The sequence below is a fragment of the Terrapene carolina genome, unplaced genomic scaffold, assembly GCF_002925995.2.
Source record: "Terrapene carolina triunguis isolate 2854851 unplaced genomic scaffold, T_m_triunguis-2.0 Scaffold580, whole genome shotgun sequence".
NCBI classification, from domain to species: domain Eukaryota; kingdom Metazoa; phylum Chordata; order Testudines; family Emydidae; genus Terrapene; species Terrapene triunguis.
This window is the reverse complement of record NW_020664931.1, coordinates 9,379,981-9,407,498: the sequence shown is the minus strand read 5'-3', so window position 1 is coordinate 9,407,498 and position 27,518 is coordinate 9,379,981. Positions and strand designations below refer to the sequence as shown.

At 39.6% G+C, this 27,518-nt stretch overlaps 1 protein-coding gene across 1 annotated transcript in view; it reads left to right on the top strand.

Annotated features, from left to right (window-relative positions):
• The window catches only part of DNAH5 (dynein axonemal heavy chain 5), a 215,721-nt gene that overhangs the window by 37,703 nt on the left and 150,500 nt on the right, over positions 1-27,518 (top strand). The window contains exons 16-32 of the mRNA XM_026659120.1: positions 854-1,028; positions 1,714-1,953; positions 5,776-5,966; positions 6,067-6,166; positions 7,967-8,103; positions 10,119-10,320; positions 12,162-12,397; positions 14,875-15,093; positions 15,971-16,033; positions 17,054-17,292; positions 18,314-18,554; positions 19,204-19,403; positions 20,599-20,752; positions 22,311-22,474; positions 23,010-23,166; positions 24,703-24,915; positions 25,324-25,548. Coding sequence (XP_026514905.1) covers positions 854-1,028; positions 1,714-1,953; positions 5,776-5,966; positions 6,067-6,166; positions 7,967-8,103; positions 10,119-10,320; positions 12,162-12,397; positions 14,875-15,093; positions 15,971-16,033; positions 17,054-17,292; positions 18,314-18,554; positions 19,204-19,403; positions 20,599-20,752; positions 22,311-22,474; positions 23,010-23,166; positions 24,703-24,915; positions 25,324-25,548 — 3,156 coding nt within the window. The remainder of the gene's footprint in view (positions 1-853; positions 1,029-1,713; positions 1,954-5,775; positions 5,967-6,066; positions 6,167-7,966; positions 8,104-10,118; positions 10,321-12,161; positions 12,398-14,874; positions 15,094-15,970; positions 16,034-17,053; positions 17,293-18,313; positions 18,555-19,203; positions 19,404-20,598; positions 20,753-22,310; positions 22,475-23,009; positions 23,167-24,702; positions 24,916-25,323; positions 25,549-27,518) is intronic.

Below are 27,518 nucleotides of genomic sequence, written 5' to 3'. Positions count from 1 at the left end.
ATGAAATTACAAAAAAAATAGATATGTAACTGCTCTGTGTTAATATTTTGTCCCCTTCCCATACTTTCTGTTAACTATTTCACTTTAATCACTGTTGCTCTAAAAAAGTTTTGGTATCCCGCCTGCCAATCTTAACCATGAATGCAGCGCTCACCAGTATTTCCCTTGTGACCTGATGAAAGAATAACATGGAATTGATTAATGCTCCATCTGGACTGGCTAACTGATTCAAAATTGGAGAGTGTTTTGTTTTGTTTTCTCAAAAAAAAAACAAAAAAACAAATTTGCTGATATAAATGTGACAGGCTGGATTATGCAGCTTCTTCCCTTTCTCTGTAGCGTTCCTTATGAAAACTTAATAGTTTGGTGCAAATGCTGAGCAAAGTCATGTGACTCATTAAACTAAACAAAATGACCTTGAAAAACACTATTGTTGAGAAAGCCTGCTCGTGCCAGACTTGCTATTGCTAACATAATCGTTCAAAATCATGAATTAGGCCCCTTCCCAAAAATCAAGATATTTTAAAAGTAAATTTTGGTTGTCTATGTGCCTTCTGATTTTTTTGAGCTTTTAAATTAATTAAACCTAGAAAGTGTTTTTTTTAATAAAAGCTGAGATTCTCATGCAGTACCAGATTCCGGCGCTTTAAGAAAAACAAATATCAAAATAATCATGAGATTGCTTCAGTTCATGACACTGCACACTTGATCAACTTACATACCTTATTCCATGTCTAGCCTTATTGATGGTAGTGGAATTACTTATAGGATAATGTACCTCTCAAAGTTGTGTGTGCCAGCAAAGACTAAAAAAAAAATCAGACTCAACAGTATTTGATGTATTTATTGATAGGAGCTCTGTGTTCAAGGTGCACAGACTTTGCATTTGAAAAGCTCATTGGTGGAAGAAGCAGCCAATGAGCTGATAAACATGTTATTGGACACAGAGGTGCATTCCAAAGGAGAAAATGAGAAGTCAGTTCTGCTTCCAGTCAATGCTGAAATGAGTGAAGTGAATGAAAGTACAGGTAAGAGGAAATACTTCAAAAGCAAAAAGAACAGGAGTACTTGTGGCACCTTAGAGACTAACAAATTTATTTGAGCATAAGCTTTCGTGGGCTACAGCCCACTTCTTCGGATACAAAAGCAGTTGTCTTTGCTTCACACTTAGTTGTCTGTACATGTAGATAAAATATGCTGGGGGCCCAGAGGGCTAATAGTTAATTTGATACTTAGAGCCTTTCACACCTACAGATTACAGGCTTGAATCTAGTTTAGAGCGACTGAAAGGTGATACGAAACCTTTCAGCTGCTTTCCTTATGTGAAGTAGGCTAGTGACATCAATCCAACTCGCACAGCCAAGTGTCCATGTCACAGAAGCTAGCAGTGATAGGCATTATTTGGCCACCACATTTCATAGAGAAAGGACAAGGCTTGACTGGATAGGCAGAAAGATGTATCTTCACATTCCCAGGGGTAAATCTACTAGGTCTGTATTGAATATAGAATTTAGTCTTCAGGTCACTGTAATCTGCAAAGTGATTTACCCCTGGGCAAGGCATTATGGACATCCACTCGCTTACACTTCTTTATAAAGATGGTATTAAAAATTGTTAATTTCCAGACATGTAATTGTATTCCTCTTTCTCTCCATAGTTTATTAAATTATGTTATAAATTACTATAATTTTATTGATTTGCTTTTAACAATAGAGGAGGAAGGGAGAAAGGAGAAACTGGCATCCTCTCATACAGCAAGTCAGATTATGGCTGGGATGTCTCCTCCTTTAACAAAGAAGAAGAGAAAGGAGATGGAAATGTTAGAGGAAGAAGCCCAAGAACTGCTTACCCACTTCAATCACCGCAATATTGATGCCCTTTTGAAGGTCACTCGGAACACTCTGGAGACCATACGCAAGTGCATTCATGCCTCTTCTGCGATCAACTTCTTAGGTAGCCATAGGTTCTACTACTTTACATTTTAATTAGTGTGCTGAAAAGAACAATTAGACATGGTATCCTAGTACCATGCTAACCCAAAGCCAGATCTTCAAAGGAGGGTGGAATAGGTAAACAAGCAATTTTGTGGGCTGGCTTGTTACACCACAGTTGCCTGCGTTGTACGTTTCCAAGGGAATTTTCCCCATAAGATGAATCCCCAGCTACTGGTGGGTTATGTTTATTATGGCAAAATTAAATATAAGTATTTTGGGCCCAGATGCATGAAAGTAGGTGTAGCCTTGTGCGTGCATAGGGTGACCAGACTTTGTAACTGAAAATCTGGGACACTGTAACCTGTTGGGTCTTGAAGTTTGTATAGAGAGGTTTTGGCACTACAGGTATCAACTCCCTCTGCTTCTTAGCTGACAAGCTGCCACAGACAAACACAGGTCTTTTAGGACTTGTTCATATATCATGAGAGTGGACTGAAATCCAATTTATTTTCTTGGCAGCCCACCTTTAAAGACATAAATAAAATTAGAGGCTTCCATCTTTCATCTAAGTTGCATCTGCAATTTTGTGCACCACAATATTTGAGAATTCAAAAATTCATATCCTATTTAAGGTCATGCGGGGGGGAGGGGAGTGGCACTATATGTGAAAGAAAATGTAGAATCAAATGAAGTAAAAATCTTAAGTGAATCCACATGTTCCATAGAATCTCTATGGATAGAAATTTCATGCTCTAATAAGAATATAACATTAGGGATCTATTATAGACCACCTGACCAGGACAGTGATAGTGATGATGAAATGCTAAGGGAAATTAGAGAGGCTATCAAAATTAAGAACCCAATAATAGTGGGGGATTTCAATTATCCCCATATTGACTGGGAACATTTCACTTCAGGACGAAATGCAGAGATAAAATTTCTCGATACTTTAAATGACTGCTTCATGGAGCAGCTGGTACGGGAACCCACAAAGGGAGAGGCAACTCTAGATTTAGTCCTGAGTGGAGCGCAGGAGCTGGTCCAAGAGGTAACTATAACAGGACCACTTGGAAATAGTGACCATAATACAATAGCATTCAACATCCCTGTGGTGGGAGGAACATCTCAACAGCCCAACACTGTGGCATTTAATTTCAAAAGGGGGAACTATGCAATAATGAGGGGGTTAGTTAAACAGAAGTTAAAAAGTACAGTGACTAAAGTGAAATCCCTGCAAGCTGCATGAGCGCTTTTTAAAGACACCATAATAGAGGCCCAACTTCAATGCATACCCCAAATTAAGAAACACAGTAAAAGAACTAAAAAAGAGCCACCGTGGCTTAACAACCATGTAAAAGAAGCAGTGAGAGATAAAAAGACTTCATTTAAAAAGTGGAAGTCAAATCCTAGTGAGGCAAATAGAAAGGAGCATAAACGCTGCCAGATTAAGTGCAAGAATGTAATAAGAAAAGCCAAAGAGGAGTTTGAAAAACGGCTAGCCAAAAACTCCAAAGGTAATAACAAAATGTTTTTTAAGTACATCAGAAGCAGGAAGCCTGCTAAACAACCAGTGGGGCCCCTGGATGATCGAGATACAAAAGGAGCGCTTAAAGACGATAAAGTCATTGCGGAGAAACTAAATGGATTCTTTGCTTCAGTCTTCACGGCTGAGGATGTTAGGAAGATTCCCAAACCTGAGCCGGCTTTTGTAGGTGACAAATCTGAGGAACTGTCACAGATTGAAGTGTCACTAGAGGAGGTTTTGGAATTAATTGATAAACTTAACATTAACAAGTCACCGGGACCAGATGGCATTCACCCAAGAGTTCTGAAAGAACTCAAATGTGAAGTTGCGGAACTATTAACTAAGGTTTGTAACCTGTCCTTTAAATCGGCTTCTGTACCCAATGACTGGAAGTTAGCTAATGTAACGCCAATATTTAAAAAGGGCTCTAGAGGTGATCCCGGCAATTACAGACCGGTAAGTCTAACATCGGTACCGGGCAAATTAGTCGAAACAATAGTTAAGAATAAAATTGTCAGACACATAGAAAAACATAGATTGTTGAGCAATAGTCAACATGGTTTCTGTAAAGGGAAATCGTGTCTTACTAATCTATTAGAGTTCTTTGAAGGGGTCAACAAACATGTGGACAAGGGGGATCCAGTGGACATAGTGTACTTAGATTTCCAGAAAGCCTTTGACAAGGTCCCTCACCAAAGGCTCTTACGTAAATTAAATTGTCAAGGGATAAAAGGGAAGGTCCTTTCATGGATTGAGAACTGGTTAAAAGACCGGGAACAAAGGGTAGGAATTAATGGTAAATTCTCAGAATGGAGAGGGGTAACTAGTGGTGTTCCCCAAGGGTCAGTCCTCGGACCAATCCTATTCAACTTATCTATAAATGATCTGGAGAAAGGGGTAAACAGTGAGGTGGCAAAGTTTGCAGATGATACTAAACTGCTCAAGATAGTTAAGACCAAAGCAGACTGTGATGAACTTCAAAAAGATCTCACAAAACTAAGTGATTGGGCAACAAAATGGCAAATGAAATTTAATGTGGATAAATGTAAAGTAATGCACATTGGAAAAAATAACCCCAACTATACATACAATATGATGGGGGCTAATTTAGCTACAACAAGTCAGGAAAAAGATCTTGGAGTCATCGTGGATAGTTCTCTGAAGATGTCCGCGCAGTGTGCAGAGGCGGTCAAAAAAGCAAACAGGATGTTAGGGATCACTAAAAAGGGGATAGAGAATAAGACTGAGAATATATTATTGCCCTTCTATAAATCGATGGTACGCCCACATCTCGAATACTGCGTACAGATGTGGTCTCCTCATCTAAAAAAAGATATACTGGCACTAGAAAAGGTTCAGAAAAGGGCAACTAAAATGATTAGGGGTTTGGAACGGGTCCCATATGAGGAGAGATTAAAGAGGCTAGGACTCTTCAGCTTGGAAAAGAGGAGACTAAGGGGGGATATGATAGAGGTATATAAAATCATGAGTGATGTGGAGAAAGTGGATAAGGAAAAGTTATTTACTTATTCCCATAATACAAGAACTAGGGGTCACCAAATGAAATTAATAGGCAGCAGGTTTAAAACAAATACAAGGAAGTTCTTCTTCACGCAGCGCACAGTCAACTTGTGGAACTCCTTACCTAAGGAGGATGTGAAGGCTAGGACTATAACCACGTTTAAAAGAGAACTGGATAAATTCATGGTGGTTAAGTCCATTAATGGCTATTAGCCAGGATGGGTAAGGAATGGTGTCCCTAGCCTCTGTTTGTCAGAGGATGGAGATGGATGGCAGGAGAGAGATCACTTGATCATTGCCTGTTGGTCCACTCCCTCTGGGGCACCTGGCATTGGCCACTGTCGATAGACTGGATACTGGGGTAGATGGACCTTTGGTCTGACCCGGTACGGCCGTTCTTATGTTCTTATTTTCTTAATGTACAAATTTGTATTTGAGTGCACAAATCAGATTATTTGCTGATAGTTTTGTTCTAATGTTTTTATACCAATCAGCTTTTGTGGTGGGGGGAGAGTGCATAAAGTAATGGCATAAGAGTTTAGAGGATTTTTGTATTGCTATTGACTTCAGAGTCTTTTAATGCAGCCTCAGTTACAAAATAAGTAGCTGGAATAAGTGTTCCCCTAAACAATACTAAGTTCAGTAACCACCAATAGGCTATATTTAAAAAAAGCTATAGATGGTGAAAACAGATCACTGTAAATTGGTTTAGTTTCATATCTATGGACAAAATAAAGAATACTGTACAGGTTTTTAAAACTCTACTTATAACAATCGGTTTTGTTTTCCCTTTAGACAATGACAGTGCTTCTAAGCAAAAACAGAGTGCTCAGCCTATTTTTCGGACTAGCATTAACTTGTCTATCCCAAATATCGTTATGATGCCAGCTTTGGATGAGGTACAGCAAACACTTAATAAAGCTGTGGAGAGTATTGTCAGTGTCATGAAAGGAGTTGGTCAGTGGAGTAAAGAGAGAATGTCTAAGGTTTGTCTTCAGTAGACTCCCTTTTAAAATATATTTAAAAATCCTGCTCTTGAAAAATTTCTGACAGAAAATAAATATGATCATTCTACTTCCTACACAGAAAAAAATGCTAGAAAGAAAAATAGCTGCTTTGCGGCGCAGTAGCGAAGACAGTGATTCTGATGATGGAATGAGAGAGACTGGAGTAAAAAATGCTCAGGGTAATTAACTTTATAATATCACTGCCTCAGATTTAGACATAAATGTTGTCTCTCCTACGGTATGTGTTCTGGGATATGTATAACTACTTGGATATGAAGATGATATCACTCAGAATACACTAATCTTATATCACCCTGGAGGACAGATTTGTGGTGCACGAGCAGAAGAGGGTGCAAATACAGTGAGGGGCTGGGCACAATCCCTGTGCTTGCTATCCTGGTATATGAGGACCAGGAGAGTCTACAGCAGTGGTTCTCAAAGCCGGTCCGCCGCTTGTTCAGGGAAAGCCCCTGGTGGGCCGGGCCTGTTTGTTTACCTGCCCCGTCCACAGGTTCGGCCGATCGCGGCTCCCACTGGCCGCGGTTCACCGCTCCAGGCCAATGGGGGCTGCAGGAAGCGGCGCGGGATGAGGGATATGCTGGCCGCCCTTCCCCCATCCGAATTACCTGAACTGGCTTAAGGAGAGTGCTAATTGTACCCTGCTAAAGGTGTGGCAGCCCTGGCTCTGTGATGTTTAGCCCTCCCAGTACCTTCATGGAAATTCTGGCTGAGGTAGCCAAAATGTTTGTGGGGACTCCACTATGGTAGAATGTTTCCATGACCACTCCAATGTGCACTGTGGCTTCACAGCCACAATATAGTCTTTAGACCTGCACTTAACTTACCCCTTTAGAATGTTACTTTACACCAAAAGCAGAGTGCACTTACATTTCAGTTCTTCAGTATAAGAAAATGTATTGCACAAGTGATTGTAGTGGTCCCAGAGAAGCTGCTCTGAGGGTTTCAGGATGGGATGCATGTAGACTAACACTGCGATATGAACATTTAAAGACAAAGTTTATTTTGTGACTGCCTGTGCAGCCACTTACATTCAGATACTTAAATGATTAAAAACACATTTTAAGGTGGTGTCTACTTCCTGGGTAGTGATTTATAGTAGTGTTGGAGTAAATTTAAACTTAAGCCAAATTCATCGTTTGTATCTGTTTATCTTGGTTACTTACACAATCCCTATTAGTGTAGTATCTGAATGCCTCAAACCTGCTAATATATTTATCCTCACATCACCCTGGTAAGATAGGGAAGTGCTAGTACTCCTGTTTTACAGATGGTGAACTGAGGCCAAGAATTCAAGGGACTAGCCCAGAGTTGCCACAGGAAGTCTATGGGAGAGCAGGGACTTGAAGCCAGGTCTCCCAAGTCCTAGCCTAGCACCTTAATCACTGGACCATCCTTGAAGTAATACTTAAGTACACATAATGCTAATTTAGTACTTCCATTTTTTAGGACATAGGATGGAGAGGGTGCCCTTTTGGAATCCCCCTTTCTTTAATATCAATATACCTGAATGGTGGCCCACCTCCCTCTGCTTGAGATGATTTGATTTTGTCTTCCTCCAGAGTTGGTTGATGCTGCTTCCAAATACCACACTTTTGGCTTAGTCACTCCAAGTGATGTACATGATATAAACTCCTTGAAAGAAAGAAAAACAGGGATTGTTCGGGTGAGACCGAAACAGAGTGCACTGCCCTACTCTGTGCTGAGGAGCTTGAAGTGAACAGGTGGCTGTTTGGTGACAAGGATTGTCTCTTCACTAGGTGTCTTTGGTGAAGAATGGCTTTGTATCAGCCACTTGTAAAATTGACTATACTCTTTTGATGGATTAAAATATTAAGACTTAGAGGGAATGCCTATTGAGAGACCACATGTCTTCAACTTGGGAGTTTTGTCGAACTGAGAATTATAACATTTTCTTAAATTGGTCTTTACAAATACTTTCAATGGTTCTGTCCTTTTAGATACCACCTCAGAAGTAGCAACTGCAAACTTGCCTGCTCCAGTGCAAAACAAAAACTACCACAAAAGTGTTTCTGAGAACAAGGAAATTATTAAATTGGTCTCTGTACTTAGTACTGTCCTCAGTTCTACCAAAAAGGTAAGCAAGCAGGGTTATGGTTGAATCTTACTATCTATGGCACTGTCCTTATGCCATGAAATATAAGGAGCCTACAACACTGGGCTAATGTATATAGGATAGTGACATGCTTATAAAAATTGCTTAATGAGAACAAGAGAAACTGTGATGGTGGAGAGAGAACATTTGTAGTTGCATCATGTCTAGAAAGGGTAACTTTGAACAGTAAAAAAGCACACAGCTCTGAAAGCTTTAGGGGAGTTCAAGCTTATTGTTTAACATAAAACTAAAAATGGATAACAAGTCCCCAGGGTGTGAACTACCCCACTGGACACATCTGAAAGAGTGTAGCTAGTACATCTTAATGATTTTTGACAGAATGAGGTGGTAATTTTTCACTAGTGACCCAAGACACTTGCTATAGAAATGTATTGGTGAGAAGGCAAGATCCTGAGTACTCAAGTAAAAGTTCTGCCAAAGCTAGTGGGAGTGCCTCAGTAAGACTGGTGTATTAAGCCCTCAGAGGAAAATCCAGCTGCTGCCTCTGCAGCTGTGGAGGGGGGCATAGATGTTCAGCTGCCTGAGGTGCAGTGGTCTGGCTGTGGGGAGATGACGCTATGGGTGTATATTCCTTGCATGCTATGGTGTTCATGGTGTGAAAGGGGTGAGCCTATGGTTACCAGATGTCCCGATTTTATAGGGACAGTCCCGATTTTTGGATCTTTTTCTTATATAGGCTCCTATTACCCCCCACCCCCGTCCCGATTTTTCACATTTGCTGTCTGATCACCCTAGGTGAGCCATAGGCCCAGAGACTGTATTGTTGTAGGGGCAACGAGTGTCTGCTGGGCCTATTCAGAGCCACTGGCTTTTGAAGGTGCTCTGCAGCCTGGGAAGGGGGATTTACCTTGCTCTACCCTGTATCTGCTCATCCTTTAAAGGGCTGGTAACTGCATTGAAGATTTGGCCAGAAATGCATACATTCATGGATGGAATAAAGGGCACAGTTGAGAATCATCTCAGTTGCACATCATCCGTGTGCAAAAGGCCTAAACACTGTTCTGCCTAACATATAACTGAACACCACTGCCCTGTGGATCTAATAGCAATGTCCAGCACATGACACTGGTAGAAATCCAGGATAGTGGTTATTTCCTCATAGGCAAGTAATAAACCCCAAAGTAATGTTTATTTCTCATTATTCAGAAGTTGCAATATGGAAGTGGGTTACTGGAAAGTGCCAAAGGCAATATAAAAAAATAAAGATTGCAAACTAATTAGGCACACTTTTGTCTCAAAACTCTTCTTGGCTATGGGAAGAGAGATAATCCAAAGAGAAGAGAAAATGCCTCCTCTATTTGAATTCTTGCCATCACACCGACTAAGGGCTTGTCTACACTATCGCACGGGGTTGATCTAAGATACGCAACTTCAGCTACATGAATAGCATCGCTGAAGTCGACGTATTTAGATCTACTTACCACGGTGTCTTCACTGCGGTAAGTTGACGGCTGACCCTCTCCCGTTGACTCCGCTTGCGCTTCTCGTTCTGGTGGAGTACCGGAGTCGACGGGAGAGCTCTCAGCGGTCGATTTATCGCGTCTATACTATAGTAGATGCGATAAATCGACCCCCACTGGATCGATCGCTACCTGCTGATCCGGCGGGTAGTGTAGACAACCCCTAAGACATTGCCCCTTTTAACCTAAAGGGACCATATTATTTCCACTGATTTGTAGTTGAGGTTGCATACTAGTAACTGAGGGAAGGTTTTAGTACTAAATAATCTAACAGGTACATGGTGACTTGTTCAGCCATATTCAGTATGATTAGTTTTTTTGTATCTGAATAGATATTGCATTCTAGCAGTATTTGCTTAACTTAAATATTTCAACACCCTCCTGTTTGGTGCTGAAATGCAGCTTACACCACCATTTACTTCAACTGAACTTGAACCAACATCTGAAATATCTGAGAAATTACTTGTTCACAGCTGCTCACTGAGAAACTTCCTTTGACCTTGTCATTTATTCCAGGAGGTTCTTACAGCTCTGGAGCATTTCAAATGTTATGACCACATCTGGCAAAGGAAGAAGGAGGAAACCATCAATAAGTTCATAACAGGGAATCCTTTACTCTCTGAATTTGAGTCCCAGATCCTCCATTTCAGAGACTTGGAGCTGGAGATAAACTCGGAGCCTGAATACATCTGTGTGGGAGCTATGGCACTATATAGTGGTACAGTGGTCAGCTCAAGTATTTTGTAGAACAAATGTTATACTTTCCCACTCTGACCTTTATCATTAATGCATATTGAAGCAATTGAGACTATTGCCTTAAAATGCACTTTTAAATTCTCCCCATAATTATACCTCTGAGACCCATAAAAAGATTCTGTTGAGGGACAGTATCTTAAGCTTTTAGCCAGGCTTCTGTGATAAGATCCACTTTTACCCTTCATGCTCAGATCTGAAGCATGAATTATCTGTGTCAAAATGTTACTACTGTTTGAAAGGAGTCAAATGCATTTACTTATATTTAGAATCAATTCATGAAATTGTTTCAAAGTTATTAGGGAGGGAAAAACTACTTGGTATGCTCAGAACTCATTGGTGGCATGGCTGCAAGGGATGGGTGTAGTTGCACTAGCAGAGGGAGACACTCTGTTGCAGGGGATAAAGTGGTGTATGGGTGTGTGACGTAATCACACTAGCCAACACGTGGGCAGAACCAAGACTCAGCCAGCCTGCCTTTCCCCTTCCTGCACGTTCCCTGCCCACCTGTGCAGCATGGGGGCTAGTGGCCCTGCAGAGGGAGGGAGGAGCCTCATTCTGTGACCCACAAAACAGGTAACATGCTCATGGGAATAAGAGGGCTCCATGCATAGGAATGTATGACAGGTCAAAATAATAAATGTCACACTTTGCACAGGTAATAGAAGGACATACAAGCAATAACCTATATTAAATGGGATAATTTAAACTAATCCTATGCATTGTCACTAATATATATTCATCATTGAAGCCAGAGCAGTTTCATGTCCTTTATTTTGATCTTGCTTTAAAAGGTTTTACAGCAGCATAGCAGAAGTAAGAATTGGGGCCTTAATTTTCCCCATTGAAATTGGAAACTTGTGCCCATTAAATAAATGGCAAAGCTCCTACAAGTTAAATGAGTAGTTTTGTGTATCATTAGTTTTTTTAAGATTTCACTTAATTCCCTACCCCAATTATTCTAAAATGATTTAAATGATAACTTTCCCATTGTGTTTTTATTTAACCTGATAGTTCAGAGAATAAAATTGGAGTGTGGACAACTAAACTGATGAACAAGATAATACATGTACAGTGTGAGCGCTCACAATTGTGTAAAATAGAAATTAAGTAAAGAGCCAAACTTTGGCTCCCTCTGTGTGAATTCACAGCAGGGGAAGAGTGCAGGGTCCATCTAAAGCACTCCAATACAGGAATCAGTCATCATTCAGGTGCACCCTGGTTGGGGTGACACTTGAGCTATGAACAGTATTATGTACCCCAAAAAGGGTGGTGGGCTGGGTTCTGTGCATGGTTTTTCCCTCACCACATGCACACTTGTACCTGGAGGCTAGAACTGAGGTTATGCACTTACAGAAGGGTGGAGCATTGGTTATAGCACTTGTGAAAATAGGACGCTGAAATGCTTGTAGAGATACAGTCATTGCCACTCTTCAGCATGCTCTCTTCAGCATCCCTGAAGACATGACATAAACTGCCTTCTATAATCATATAGGCTCCAACTACCGAAGCTCAGTGGCTCAAGGACCCTTGTCCAGCATCCTTATGTCGCTTAGAGGCAAAAACAGGTCCTTGACAATTAGATTATTTTAAGATGAAATTGAAATGATCATTCTGACAAAATGTACATTGCTTTTTGCCAAATCTCTTAACCCCACAAACACAAGAATAAAACACATATGTAATAGTCATCTGAAAACAAAATCAATGTCTATATTTGAAAAAGTACTGACAATTTAACAAGAGGCTCATGTGTATAAAACCTGCTTTTGGGGAAATGATCTAAAATGACTTGTTCTCTGTTAGCTGACCTGAAGCTAGCACTGGCTGCAGAAACCAAGGCTTGGATGATTGAGTTGGGGCGTCACTGTAACAAGAAATACAGAACAGAGATGGAAAACATTTTCACATTTGTAGAGGAAATCGGCAAGAAACTGAATCGACAAATTAAGGATTTGGATGACATAAGAATAGCTATGGCTGCATTAAAAGAGATTAGAGAGCAACAAATCCCCATAGACTTCCAAGTGGTACCTATTGAGGTAATCAAAAGGAGATAAGCCTGTGTTTACTTGCAGTGAAAATTTTGAAAATGTGATGAGAAAAAAAAAATATATATATAGTAGTGCTAATATGAGCTAATTAGTTAAATAATAAAATGAGTCTGGTCCTGAAAGTCTTTCATGTGCAGAACTCCCGTTATGGCAAATGTAAACTCAATGAGCCAAGAGGCAGCACGTAGGCATGAGCCTGTCATAGCAGCAGAGAGAAATGGAGAGGCTCAGACAAGTGGAATTCTCAAATGAGAATTACTAAGGCAGTTGACAAGAAGGTTGTTGCCCTTGGGTGCAGCAGAGGCCAAAGCGTATGGAGACACAAAGGAGGTGACTGTTAGATGAATAGCCAGAGCTCTTTGGAGTCTGGTAGAACAAGTCCATGCAGGCTTAAATGGCAGTTGCACAATGGATCCTGAAAAGAACTGGGCTTCAATATAGGTGCTAGAGCAGGATAGGTGATGTGACTGTGCGGCTTCATGAGTGGGAGAGGGCAGGCTGCAGGTCTGTGCTGAACTATGGGCATTTCAAGCTGACAGGTAGCCAAAACAAGAGGCAGGAGATGGTGACAGGTAGATCGACACAGAGCTGTAGGGAGTTGTATACAGTGTAGGGAGGGTATACTGCAGATCTAAGTCAAGAGGGAAGATGGAGGTAGAATTGAGCCTGAGGATGTACATCATGCTGACGACAAGTACTTGATAAAGAAAGTGTTGCTGACTCGTGGGAGAATCACAGGTTCTCCTGACCAAGACAGAAAATTTAAAGTTTATGCTGTAATTTTAAAGAAAATATCCATTTCCTATTTGACTGTTTCACCATTAAAGCATGACCCTGTCCCAGTGCAGTTTTGTACAGTGTGGCTTATTGATGGCTACACCTCAAATAGAAGCTTCTGGCTTAAATTCCCAACCAGCAACCAACTATTTTGTGCTTCTGTTGTGCCTGCCTTTTGAATTCTTAGCTCTTTAGTTAGCTTACTGCATGTTTTCTACTTACCAGAGGTACTAGCAAGTCTACTCTCTTAGCTTGGATATATAAGGGGTGCATTTGCTGATGAAATGCTTGATTAGGACAACTGTTTTTCTATGTCAGTTTTCTCTAGAATAAACTTCAGCAATTTCTGAAGTGCAGTTTATAGCTGTAATTAAGGAAATATGCTAATGTGCTCCAAATATGGGTTGTGGACTGAAAATATTGCGTTTCATACATGATACTTTCAGTATCCCTGGAAGCTAGAAAGCATTCATGCATTTGTTAGAGGTGCAAATAACAGACATATTTGTTGATTCACAAACCAGTTTTTGGCTAGCTTTGTATCTTGGTGTACTCCTATACAACAGCTTCCTTAGGAAAACTCATATCAAGATTGATTTTTAGTCCATTATTTGGTCTAAATTAAATGTTTTTCTTGGCTGTCATTAGTAGAGTACAGTTCCAGTCCCTCTTTCACCCATATTTTTGTTTGTAACAAAGAGTTACCCAAAGTTCTTAAAGTTCTAGAATGAAAATATATTAGACCAATTTAATTGGTTTCTGATTACTTTAGCTAGTTGTCGCAATGTAGCATATCGAAACAAAGCATCAATGGTACATATGAAAATTCAGGTACTCAGACACCACAGTATTGGAATCTATAGATGTGGGAGGGGGCAGAGTTGGGAGAGCAGGTAATAAAGCAGCTAATATACTTAATTGTCAATTCATACACCTACGATCTCTGGTAAATCTTGGCTGTGCTGGATTCCCACTACTCTTAGTGGTAAATATCTGATACACCGCTACCTCGATATAACGCGACCCGATATAACACGAATTTGGATATAACGCGGTAAAGCAGTGTTCCGGGGGGGCAGGATTGCGCACTCCGGTGGATCAAAGCAAGTTCAATATAACGCGGTTTCAACTATAACGCGGTAAGATTTTTTGGCTCCCGAGGACAGCGTTATATCGAGGTAGAGGTGTATTAGATTTAAGCATGTATGCAAAAGAAGATCTGTTCAAGAGTGTTGGCTATTTTATTGTAAAATGTTTAGCTATTCCTCTCTTCCATGTACTACTGGTGGTAGTGCTGAATGTAGTCATTATAGTGGGTCAGTTCTGAAGCATAGCTTTAATTTAATTCTTCTTACACTTATTGCAATGAAAATGAATTTGTAGATTACATAGGCTCTTGTCATTATAACCAGCAAAGAATTTTAGAGGAAAAGGTTGAAACACAAACAAAAATCCATCAGAGCTGTGAAGAGGAAAAACAGTAGTTTTAATTTCTGTGTGATCATGGATTCCTGAATTTGTTGTTTATGCACAACTATATTAGCATAGCTTTCCTGCTTCTCTAAAAGACCATCTGGCACTGTCTTCAGTCTCCCACATTTAAAATCTTGAGGATTTATATATGTATTTGTATAGAATATAGCATGTTCTGTACATGGTGGATATAGATGCAACCATTGTTCTGACAGGAATCCTATGCAATGTTAAACAAATATGAGCTGCTGGTGGCAAAGGAAGAGATGGAGAAGGTGGACACCCTGCGCTATATCTGGGAGAAGCTTCTGGTCCGGGCAAATGAAGTGCAGAATGAGCTAGTAGCTTTGCAGCCCAACTTCAGGGGAGAACTAATTAGCACTGTGGAGATATTCACTGAAGATTGTCATCAGTACTATGCAGACTACGACAAGGTATTAATCTGTGGAGTATTTCAAAAGAAAGAAACTTAAAAAAAGAAACAGCTTGGAAGTTCTCTGTGTGACCCTTGTAAACTCTGTGGTGTTCAACTTCATTGCAGAGGGTGCTGTGATCATGGAGCACGAGAGTCAGTTCACTTTTTTTTCTGGAGCATGTGGTAGGGGTCATGATTTTTCAGCAAGGGAAGCTGGGGGCAAATGGGGATGATAGTTCAATGTTTCAGAGGCCAAGCTTATTGAATCAGGGGGAGGGATAGCTCAGTGGTTTGAGCATTGGCCTGCTAAACCCAGGGTTGTGAGTTCAATCCTTGAGGAGACCACTTAGGGATGTGGGGCAAAATCAGTACTTGGTCCTGCTAGTGAAGACAGGGGGCTGGACTCAATGACCTTTCAGTTCTATGAGATAGGTATATCTCCATATAGTCTATATATATTTTTTTATTATTAGTGCTTGTACTCCAGTTAGTGCAAGGTTTGTCTGGCATGTAGGAGGGTGGAAGCTTCTTGCACCCTCCCAATTTCATTGTTGCAAAGAAAACAGGCAGAGTCAGTCTCCAGTAAACCAGCTCACTAGTATCTGTTCTCTCACCAGTAGAAGGTATAGCGATGTGTACTTCTTAAAGGTCCTTCCCAATTCATTAAGTATGAAAAGTACTTGAATCCCCTTCTGTCACCCTTAGTCGTGTCAAGCACCTTTCCCTATGAATGGGCGTGCTGATCTCTCTGGTACTACTAGATATGAGTCTGGGTGGCAAAACTCAGTAGTAAAAACTATTAATGAAGTTAACACTTGAACAGACAGTGAAATCATATGTGCCAAATGCTTTATTTTTAAAATTGGTGAACAGCATCTTTAACTTTTTTCTTCCAGAATGGACCAATGGCGGTTGGTCTTGAGCCTCAGGAAGCCAGTGACAGGCTTATCATGTTCCAGGTATTCATTCCCAATTCAAAGACTTAATAAAAATGTCATGTAAGTAGCAAAAACATTTCAGTAAGTCAGAATTTTGCAGAATACTTAAATAAATTCTACAAGGCTATATAGCCTCATGCAATGGCCGTAGTCCACTTAATTTTGCCTACTGGGATGAAAGTTTGTTGAAAATTTTTTGACATTAGCTAGCAAGGAATAATAAACAATTGAATAGCAAAAAATGGGTAATGTGCATCGTACATACAGAATTTGTATAATAAAACATAATTACTAAGCGCAGGTGTCCTGATTGGAGTCTAATTGTGCTGAGCATACACTTTGATATATCTGCATCTTTGGTCTCACTTTTTAATGCTCACTCCACATCACCAGGCTTTTGCCAAATCTTGCCACTTCTTTATATTATGCAACCCTCCCCCAAACATATGTACTCTTCACTACCCCTTCTGATAAAATGCTTCCACATGCCTTGATTAGTTTCCACTCTCATTATAGCAGTTTGCTTTATTGGGCCTCTGCTTCCCATGTTGCTCCCTCATGTACAGCCAGAGTTCACAGGCAAAATGTGGTCTGCATTGTTAGGAAGGAAAAGCTACGACTTCCCTATTCAAATCCCTCACTTGAGGATTTGCACTTCAGACCCGAATCCTAGCTTTCAAGGCCCTGCAAACCTCACCTATGCCTTTATTTCTGCTCTTGCGTATCATAACCAACCTTTCTCACTCTGTGCCACCAAAGATAACAATCCGACTGCTTTCTTCAATCCACCCCTCTGTTCCAGAAACAACCTTCTAACCTACCATGTAGGCTACCGCTTACTTCTTCCATGAGGACTTCAAACACAGGCTCTACTTAGTGTCCCATTTTTATTTTTAAACATAACTTTCTAACCATCCTTTGCATCTCCCTGTGTCTCTTGTCTGCCTTTTTAGATGATAGATGCTTGTGAGCAGGGGCTGTGTTTTCTTTTGTAGAGCTCTGAGCATAATACTAGCATTTGCATCTATATATTTTTATTAGAACCGATTTGACAGCCTCTATAGAAAATACATTACCTACACTGGTGGGGAAGAACTTTTTGGTTTGCCTGTTACCCAGTATCCTCAGCTACTTGAGATAAAGAAGCAGCTGACCCTGCTACAGAAACTTTACAGCCTTTACAACAATGTTATTGACACCGTCAATGGCTACTATGATATCCTCTGGTCAGAAGTTAACATTGCGAAAATAAATAATGAACTTCTGGAGTTTCAGAACAGGTAAGGAAGCGTTGAAGTGTGTACAGATTGTTAAGCTGGGTGTTTTTACTTGTTGAATAATGGTATGGATTGCCTTTCACTCACTATACTTAGATAAGCATGTTCTTGCTCTTTAAAATTTAGTTGAAACCTTCCACTTTTCTCTCTTTACTATCTTCACCAAAGAGGGAGTAGTTTACCAATTGAGAGTTAAAGGATTCTTGTTCCTTGGGAGTTTTTTTTCCAAGTAACAAATAATTTCCTTGTGTCTAGAGGGCAAATTTGGAATTGATAATTACTTTTCTCTAGTTGAAAGATGGTTACATTTTTCTGAAATACAAATGAAATAATTTAAATTAACTTTCCACTGCAAAGAACCCCTTCAGTAACCTACTGGGTTGCTGCTGTGTAACCCAACACTTTTCCTATCTAACAGGGGCTGACATACGTGTACAGAATAGAAGCTCTTGTCAAACAGGGAATTGAGTGAGTTTAAGAATCAAACCTGATTATCCTGCACATCCAGGCAGAATACTGCCACTAAGTTACCCCATAATCAGTAGTATTGGTCAAAAGTTTGGGGAAGGAGAATGTTTGAGAAAATTTAAACTCTTTGCCATTTTTGAAATTTGGCAAACGTTGATTGAAAAATAAAAATAACTTAAAAGGAATTTCAGAGTTGTATGTGGTGAAGAAATATTACTGGGATAATAGTTGTTATAATGTAGTAAAGTGGCTCATAGATGGAGTAACAGACAGTTAAAATGTTCTTTGTAAGGGTAGTACGATTGTTCAGCTGAACTCCTTAGAACAGGTGTGTAGTCTTCCCTGATCTGCAGCCAGTGAAATAGGCTGATGGGGAAAAAACAGGTTCTCCTAAAGCACATGTATAATTACTAAGTTCAGGGAACTTAAATTAAACTCTACTTTAACTTCAGAAATATGTTGTGCCATTGCTGTTCCCTTGTTACCTTAGCTAATTCAGTAACATAAAGGAATATCTGAAATGCTTTAAAAAAGTTAACTGATTATATATATGCAGGTGTCGCAAACTTCCTCGTGCTTTAAAGGAATGGCAGGCATTTTTGGATCTAAAGAAGACAATTGATGATTTCAATGAGTGCTGCCCTTTGCTTGAGCTTATGTCAAATAAGGCCATGATGGCTCGGCACTGGAAGAGGATTACAGATCTCACTGAACACAGCTTTGAGGTGGAAAGCGAAACCTTCAAATTGAGGAATATCATGGAAGCACCTCTGCTGAAATATAAAGAGGAAATTGAGGTATTTGTTAGAGTGGCACAGAAATGAACAGTTAACACTTTTCAAGGCATTGTAATAGCCTTAGTATGACATTTTTCATAGTAGTTAAATAGAAGGAATCCATACATTCTTCAGCAACTCTCACATACTCAAAACCACACTAAGGTATCCTTTCCAAATACTCACCCCATTCCTGAGGTTTCCATTGAATTTCTTTTATGAAGTAACGAAGCCTTAACATTACTGAGCTGGCCATCCTGTCCCTACCACTAGTAGAAATACTGTGGTGAAAGAAGATCTTGAGAAACTGTAGGTAGGTAGATTTCTTTTGTATAGCCTCTCAGCCTTTTGTATCCTTAAACTGGAGTTAAACAGCTGGTCTGGCTGTCAGGAATGAACAGAGTAGCTCTCTACCTTCTCATGTAACTCATCTGTAGAAGGATTGCAGTATCAAAGTTCCTGCCTTTTTCAGGAGTATTACTTTTAAGATGAATATGAATAAAGAGGTTTCCATTATTTTTCCACGTGAAAAGTATCTCGGTAGTCTTAACACTTACCGATTTATGTTAACCATCTAGCCTAGCTAATGCTCTTGGAGAGAGAGTAGAATGGGGATGCATGAGGCTGAGCTGAAAGAGCTTCTCATATTAACTGGCTATTTATTTACTAGGATATTTGCATCAGTGCGGTGAAGGAGAGAGACATTGAGCAGAAGCTGAAACAGGTGATTGCTGAGTGGGACAACAAAACTTTCACCTTTGCCAACTTTAAAACTCGTGGTGAGCTGCTCTTGAGAGGAGACAGCACTTCAGAAACGATTGCTAGCATGGAGGATAGCTTGATGGTTCTGGGCTCTCTCTTGAGCAACAGGTAACAGCAGAAGGGATTCATTATTAGCAAAAGACTTTGTCTTATTAGATAAAGTTGCCCCTTCCAACATAAAAGGAAAAATTAGAAAATAGATACAGAAATACCACTAGTATATTAATGCTAAACATTTCCCTATTAGTACAAATGAAGGCCCCATCCTGAAAGCTGCCCTAGGCAGGAGGTCAGCTTTGCCCCTGCAGAGTCATATTGATCTCAGCGGGGCTCCATGTAGGTATAAACACACATCCATGGTACAGGATCGGAACCTAAAGGCTTAACAATTCTTTTAATCTGTGCATGATCCCCTGACTTCCTTGGAACCTAATTGCATGGACTGAGGACCATATATGGTTCCAAGAACTTCTTATGTAAAATATCTGTACAGTTTACAGGACATAACTAATCCATGTTAAGTTTCATGTGTGGTTAGAGTATAAAATGCTATCTCAATGATGTGTGTTAATTTTAAAATTTGAAAAGATAGGGTTCATTGTAGATCTTTGTATAAAGAGAATTGGCTGTTGTCCACTTCTAGAGGAACTTTTCTTTGGCTGGAAAACTTGTTTTCTTGCATGCCAGTCCGGATTTCTATATTTTATAACAACTCAACAATATAATGCAAAAATGATGCAAGAGTCAGGGGAATCTTGGATGTCTAGTTGCTAAGGACCTATCAATTAAGTGAGATTGTGGCTAGATGATGGTGGCAATCTTGGGGTTTCTGACACTTTTCAATCTGTAATGTAATTACAGATCACAGTAATTACAGATTACTTCCTTATCCACAGATAGCTGTATTAACTTTCATTATGTAAGCTGCTAGAGGGAAAAAAAATTACCAAAATAATTGTTGACCCTTCAATGTCCCTAGAGTAGTTCACATTGCCTAGATTTATGTATCCAGGGCTTTTGAAAGATTCTGGATCAAGTCCTGCTTTACTTACTCACTTTAACATTCCCATTGGAGTCCAGGGACTATTGATGAGCAGGAATTGACGCTGGAAAAAACTGTATATAGAAGACCTTAAGTCAGTGTAGCATATTATCATATGGGGGCGGGGGGTGAGTGCTGTCCAATTTACATAAGGCATGCATTTTCCCCACTTAGTATGTCATGTGCTTGATAAGGCCTAAACATGCTTTAAAAATCATAGTTTTCTTTTTTAATAGCAGCAACTTTATACATTTTTTTTAGGTACAACACCCCATTCAAGGCGCAGATCCAAAAATGGGTACACTACCTTTCCAGCACAACAGACATAATTGAGAACTGGATGACAGTGCAGAACTTATGGATTTATTTGGAAGCTGTTTTTGTGGGCGGAGACATTGCGAAGCAGCTTCCAAAGGTTTTTGAGTAGCTACTTTCTTTTAACTCTACTTTCTAAATACACAGCTGGTTTAGTTTAAAAAATGACTGAGGCATTTTCTATAACTGTAGGTTTCAGCATTCCTGCTTTGCCATCTTCCTACCCTCAGGCCTTTTTTTAATGTGGGCAGAGGGGTAAGGTTTGTGGAGAGAACAGCGTGTAAAGCTGAAATCCATTTTTAAAAAGTACTAGATAGGGGTTTTGAACTATGATGTGATAATCTTTACTCAGGATCTTAAAATGATTGATATTTGTACTGGTTTTGTTGAAATAAAGGCATACACAAAACCAAATATTAACTTCTTTGAGAAACAAATTTTGGGCCTCACATCTGGTGCAGTTTACATTGACATGAATTGGGCCATTGATTATTAGCTTCCTCTCATCATAGATGTCTGCCATACCTTACTGTGGACAACTAGTAAAGTGATAGTTTATATGTATTAATATTGAAAAGAGTGCATGATTATCTGTCTATTGAAAGCAATATTTTTATTTACTTTTTTGCATCATCTTAAGTGTAACTATAATCAAAATTCACTTTTTGTTTGCACAACTTGCACCACACGTTGCATATTCAGGTTAATTCCAAGTGCAAATCCAATAATTAGGAGCACAGGCAATTGCACTTGAACAAACAATTTCATTGTTCTGATACAAAACAAATGTAACTTCAGCAGTTGCTTCATAAACTTCAGCACAGCAGATAATGCAGCCATTCATGAAGTCATGTAAAAACAGCAAATGATCAAAGTATATATATGTGTGTGTGTGTGTGTGTGTGTGTGTGTGTGTGTATATAATATTTTGTATATCCTCAATCATTTAAAAATAGTATATTCTTAATGTGAAATCAGATTGGATAAAGAATCCATATACCATCTGAGCTTCTCACTGTTAATTTTGTGAGTGAAACTTATCTGAGATGTATTTGCCTATGGGATAGTCTAAGTCCCATTGTTGGGTACATACTAAAACTAGACTGAGTATAACATGGAGTGTACAATTGAGAACATTACTGTACTGGTGGGGAGGTAAACTAAATTAGATGACCCCGTAGGCTTTTTCATGTCTAGACTGTTACTTAGTTACTAATATTTGTTACAGGTGTCCACTCATCTTTCAAACTAAAAAGGGCATACAGTTCTGGTGGGAGTCGTACTCTTCTGACATTTCTCCTAGTTTCTTTAATTTTAAAATTAACATTACTTTTTGGAAAGTAATATACATTTGGGGTACTCTGTTAAACATGATGGATCTAAATGCTGGCAACTGAGCAGTCCTGCTTCCTTCCGTGAGGAGGGAAGGGAAATGTTGGGTTCAGTGCCAGAGCCTTGAAAACTAACTGTAAAAGCTTTGACAGAGAATACCTAGCCTGTATTACACCTACCAAAGTTGACATTCTGTGGGGATAGTTGACAAAATCTGAGTGGTCTGGAGATTAGTTTTAGCAGCATTCATGAATTCAGAATTCATTCTATCTGAATTGAAGATCTCAGTTATGTAGATGACCTGCTTTCCCCTCCTTTCCCCATAGGAAGCCAAGCGTTTCTCTAACATAGATAAATCATGGGTGAAGATCTTGACGCGGGCCCATGAGATGCCAAATGTGGTCCAATGCTGTGTTGGAGATGAAACCATGGGGCAGCTTCTGCCACACTTGTTAGAACAGCTCGAAATCTGTCAGAAGTCACTTACAGGGTAAGACTGTTAATAGGGTACAACTCCAAGAAAATGGTGATAAGTAGCACAACCACAGGACTAGACAACAGAATGATTCCTTCAGTGCTTTTCTCTTGCATTGGGCCCAGGGGTGCAGGCTTATTTTCTGTGCATCCATGTAAGGAGAGGGTGCAAGTTAGTCCATAACTTAATTTTGAAGTAAAGGAAGCCTGACATGGAGTTCATTAGCAACACTTTCAACAAATGCATCCAACTTCAACAAGGTAGAACTGCACTCTTAAATTTTAATTACTATTCTGAGTGATCTGTAACCTCCACTGGCTTTGTGCAATGAGATAATCTGTAATTCCAAATGGTAACATCAAAGCAGAATCTTAACCCATCGGGGCACAGTTGGTCTGAACTGCTATTATTACCACTAATGAAAACTGTATTAATGTGTTGTGTTGAGAAAACTTTGGTCTCTCATCACCAAAGGGATAAGATGAAGCTCACCTTATGAAGGCAGTGCTGAATAAATTACCACCATGAGGCTTGTTTCTTTTAAACTCAGGTACCTTGAGAAAAAACGACTTTCCTTTCCTCGGTTCTTCTTTGTGTCGGACCCTGCTCTCTTGGAGATACTTGGCCAGGCATCAGACTCTCACACTATACAGGCTCACCTGCTGAATGTCTTTGACAACATTAAAACTGTCAGGTTCCATGAAAAGGTGGGCACTGCTCTAATCTTGCCACACTTGTCTTGCAAATTGACAAGCAATGCACAGTGTTTGTTAAATGCAAAGTTATACGGGTAAATGGTCCATGCACCAGATCCACAAAGAATCTTGAGTGCCCTAGTGCTGATTAGACTTTTTCCTCAGGGGACTTGGGTTCCGAATCTTAGCTCACATAACAAATTAATTGTGTGTAGAGAGGATGGTAGTTCAGAAACTTGCACCTATATTTTGGCTTAGGAACATGACATCATGTTAGCGGTTTTAAACACTGACACTTTCTTCACAGGAGATTAGACTTTTGAAAACACACATCTGTCATGCAAAAGAGAAACTTATGTTCTATTATAAAATTTCCCCTGTGTTTCCAATGAAATAGAACTAGATTGCCACAAGTATGTGCCCTGTGTGTGTATATCATTTTTTTGGTTAGAAATAATTTTCTCCCTATCTAGGTTATCCCCACCCACAATATCACTTGCAAAACTTAAAACCAATCACTTTCCAGTTGACCTTTGAAGCCCAGGTGTTAGAGTTAGAAAACAGGCAAAACAAGAATGGCTGTCTTGTATTTTTTATGAAGACAGACCTGTAAAGGCCAAGTGTTTAATATCTGTGACAGTTAACTACTGGGATTTTAGGTTATTTCCCATCTCCTCCCTATTCCAAACAAAGCACACTTTTCCACTCAAGGTAAATAGTATCACGAGTTCACTAGTTACATTCTGGGGAGGTTTGTACTGGTATTGGCATGTTCCTAGAGCAGCCCTGGTAGTTATGGGAATACTGGGACTGCAAGTATGTCCACCTGTGGGGGTGTACAATGTAAGAAGTCTTTTTGCATTCTGATTTCACCCTTAGCAAATCTATTGGGGGTAGGGAAACAGTGAGAAACTGAGCCTTTAGGTTTTTGGTGGGGAGACTTACAAAAATGACTACAGATTTCACAAGCACAAATCCTATTGCTTTGTGTACTGAAGACCTCAGGAGCTTTAAAAAAATCCCTCTTGTAGATTAAGTATAATCTTGAAGTTAAGGCATTGAATTAATACTCAGACACTGATTTGGCTTCTGACTCTGCAAGTGATTGTCTGTGTGACTTTGGACAAGTTCCTTAATCACTCAGTTCCTCAGCATCCCACTCTTGGTCTGTTTTTCAGTTTAAGACTTTAAGCGTAGTGAGTGCATCTGTATAGTGCCTAGATCATTGGGGTCTCTAGGCACTAACATGAAAATAGAAGTAAAACTTAACAAGTGAGATCATCTTACAGCCTGTTATTCATTTGAAAGTTTGCTTCAGTTACTGCTAAAACACTGTTAAAGGAAACCCTGGTTCTGAATAAGCCCTACCAGGATCAGTAGTTATTAATTTGTTACTGTGGCTATTTTCTTTTGGCAGGTACAACCTGACCTGTTCAATAAATTACCAGGATTAAAAATAGTTAATTGTGTTGTGGAGATGTTGGAGAAATGACAAGCTCATAGCAATAATGTTCTGTATATTACAATGTATTTTTTGGTTTCAATTAGATATATGATCGCATTCTGTCAATTTGTTCTCGAGAGGGTGAGACAATTGAATTGGATAAACCTGTAATGGCTGAGGGTAATGTGGAAGTCTGGCTCAATTCTCTCTTAAAGGAATCCCAGTCCTCATTACATATTGTCATTCGCCAGGCAGCCATGGATATCCAGGAAACTGGATTCCAGTTGATTGAATTTCTTTCTTCTTTCCCAGCCCAGGTAAGCTTATTAAAATGGGTGAAGAGCTAATAAATAAAGCTAATAAAATGATTTGTAAAGCCTTTTGAGATCTACTAATAAACAGCACTATAACAGTGCAAATATATTAGTGGGATTAGGAGAAAATATGTTTGAGTGAACCTTGATTAAAAAAATATGTCATCCTCAGATGTGTGCCGCTCCTGTTGATTTTTCAAAAGGCATCACATTTGTACACCAAATAGATCTAGACTTGGGATATAAACTCACATTAGTTTTACTTCTCTGATGAAGGCATGAGTTACACCTTTTAATAAATTGTTAAGTATTTAATTTCATTGAGTAATTTATTAAGTATTAATAGAAAAGCATATTTATGTATGCTAACTGAAAAAACGTCACAGAGCATACTGTTTGTTTTTTCACAAGGTTGGGTTATTGGGGATCCAAATGATTTGGACAAGAGACTCAGAAGAGGCATTGACTAATGCCAGATATGATAAAAAAATAATGCAGAAGACAAACCAATCTTTCTTAGACCTGCTGAACACTCTGATAGACATGACAACCAAAGACCTCAGTCCAGTGGAGCGAATTAAATATGAGACACTAATCACTATCCACGTGCACCAGAGGGACATCTTTGATGATCTGGTAAGCGTTCAGTGTAGCCTTTTGTGTGCTGTCACAGTATTATATTTAAACATGGCTCTATGGCTGCTGAATATGCCCTTTCAAACATTAAAATGATATGCACGCCTACATCTAGTGGTTGATTTTCCATTTCATTCCTGTGATGTTTGGTGTTGGGATACTGTGAGGAAGCTTGCACTACTGCAGCCCAGGTTATAGTTGATCCATGGATAAATTAAGGGTTTTGTTACTTCACAGGCAGTAAAATAATTTGGAAACTATAAAAAACGAATCAGGCTACTAGACTTCAGGACTGTAAGAAAAAATATTGGCAGACAAAGATGGCTTCTACTACTTGGTCTTGTTAGAAAAATAGGCCTTGCTTTTACAATTGCTGACGTGAGGGTTTAAGAGTTCATTTCCACTGATAAAATGTCAGGGTTGAGACAAGATTAAACACAGCTAATTTGCATTGATGGAAAGAGACCAAGATACAACTCCAGGTGTGTGTCAATTCAAGATCAATGCCTGTGGTGAATGGTCAACCCTGGGACAATTTTTTACCAAATGCTATATAAATTCTGCAAGTGTTCAATACATTTCTGAGTGCAATTCTGTGGATTATCAACTGAGGTTCCAAGAATAAACTGAATGGAGCTAGCATAAAACTTCATAAAGGATGGGAAGAAGATGGAAACTGATGATGTCAAATTCACAACACTAAACCTAAAACAAAGGGCCGAAATCTCATTGACTAACACACTTACATCCACGTAGTCACTTCACACGGGCAGAGCAGCCTAATGGGATGAGATGGTGGGGGAGGGCTTAGTATAAATTACAGCTCAGGCCAAAAAGTATCCACTGACTTTATAATAAATGAAGCATTTTTTTTACTACGTGGTGCTTCTAGGCCAAATATCGTTGTGTGACGTTGTGCTCCCTTTCTTGGTGGGGATGGGGTAGCACAAGCAGGCAGTGGAATGATGACACAGGCACAAGCTAAGTAACAACAGAACATGAAGAGAACAAAGGCAATTCCCCTCCTGATGCTTGCTCTCACAAAACCCTTCCACTTTTCCACAGGCAGGAAACACCTCATCCTCTGACCTTTCTTTCAGGGTTACTTCCCCTTAGGGAGGAAGCACACCCTTTAGGGATTGTCTGTGGATGTGCCACACACACAGATCCAGCCAACACAGTAACTCAGTTACAATAGTTTTCCCCCTTGCAATTCTGAGATGAATGCATATCTCTACAATATAGATAATAGTTCTGTAGAAATATTGGCTTATGTTGGTTGTAAGATTAATAAATTGCACCTCTCATCTGCTGCATCCATGGTACTCCAGAATGAGACAGATATTGTAAAAGGAAAACAAAACTGCTTGTTCTGGAAAGAAACCTGGAGATTTTTTTTCAAAGCTTCAGGAGGTCATATGAGAACTTACTAACTGTACATAAATTACCACCCAAGGGGTGCTCAGAGTTTCAAAGTCTAAAGAAACCTGCGGGAGCTTATATTACTCCATTGCTTTGGGGGATCTTGAGAAAGAAGGATGTGGCTACCCTTTCCTCTCCCCTTTAGCCAGTCAAAACCCACCTTTCTCTACTTCCACCAACCTTTCCTATTTAGGAATAAAAATAAGTACATTTTAGATAAGGGATAATTTGGGAGAGAATCCCCCAAAAGTCTCATCTTTACAGGAGAGCTTTCCTTTTTTAACCACTTCTCTGTCACCGTTTTTACTGTATCTAAACACTGTAGCATCCACATGCAAAAAAGCTCTTGTTCTAAGTCCTACCTCATTCCTTGAAATTCTTCTCTACTCCCTCCCTCTTTCTGATCTGGTGGCATTTTACATGCTCTTTGCACAGGTGTGAGCCTCCAAGGTGGAAGGCAGTAGAGAATCAGGTTCTTAGACTCCTAAAAATCATATAATCAAATGGTAGCTGGACTGAATGAGCCCTCCATCTTTCCAAGACAGAAT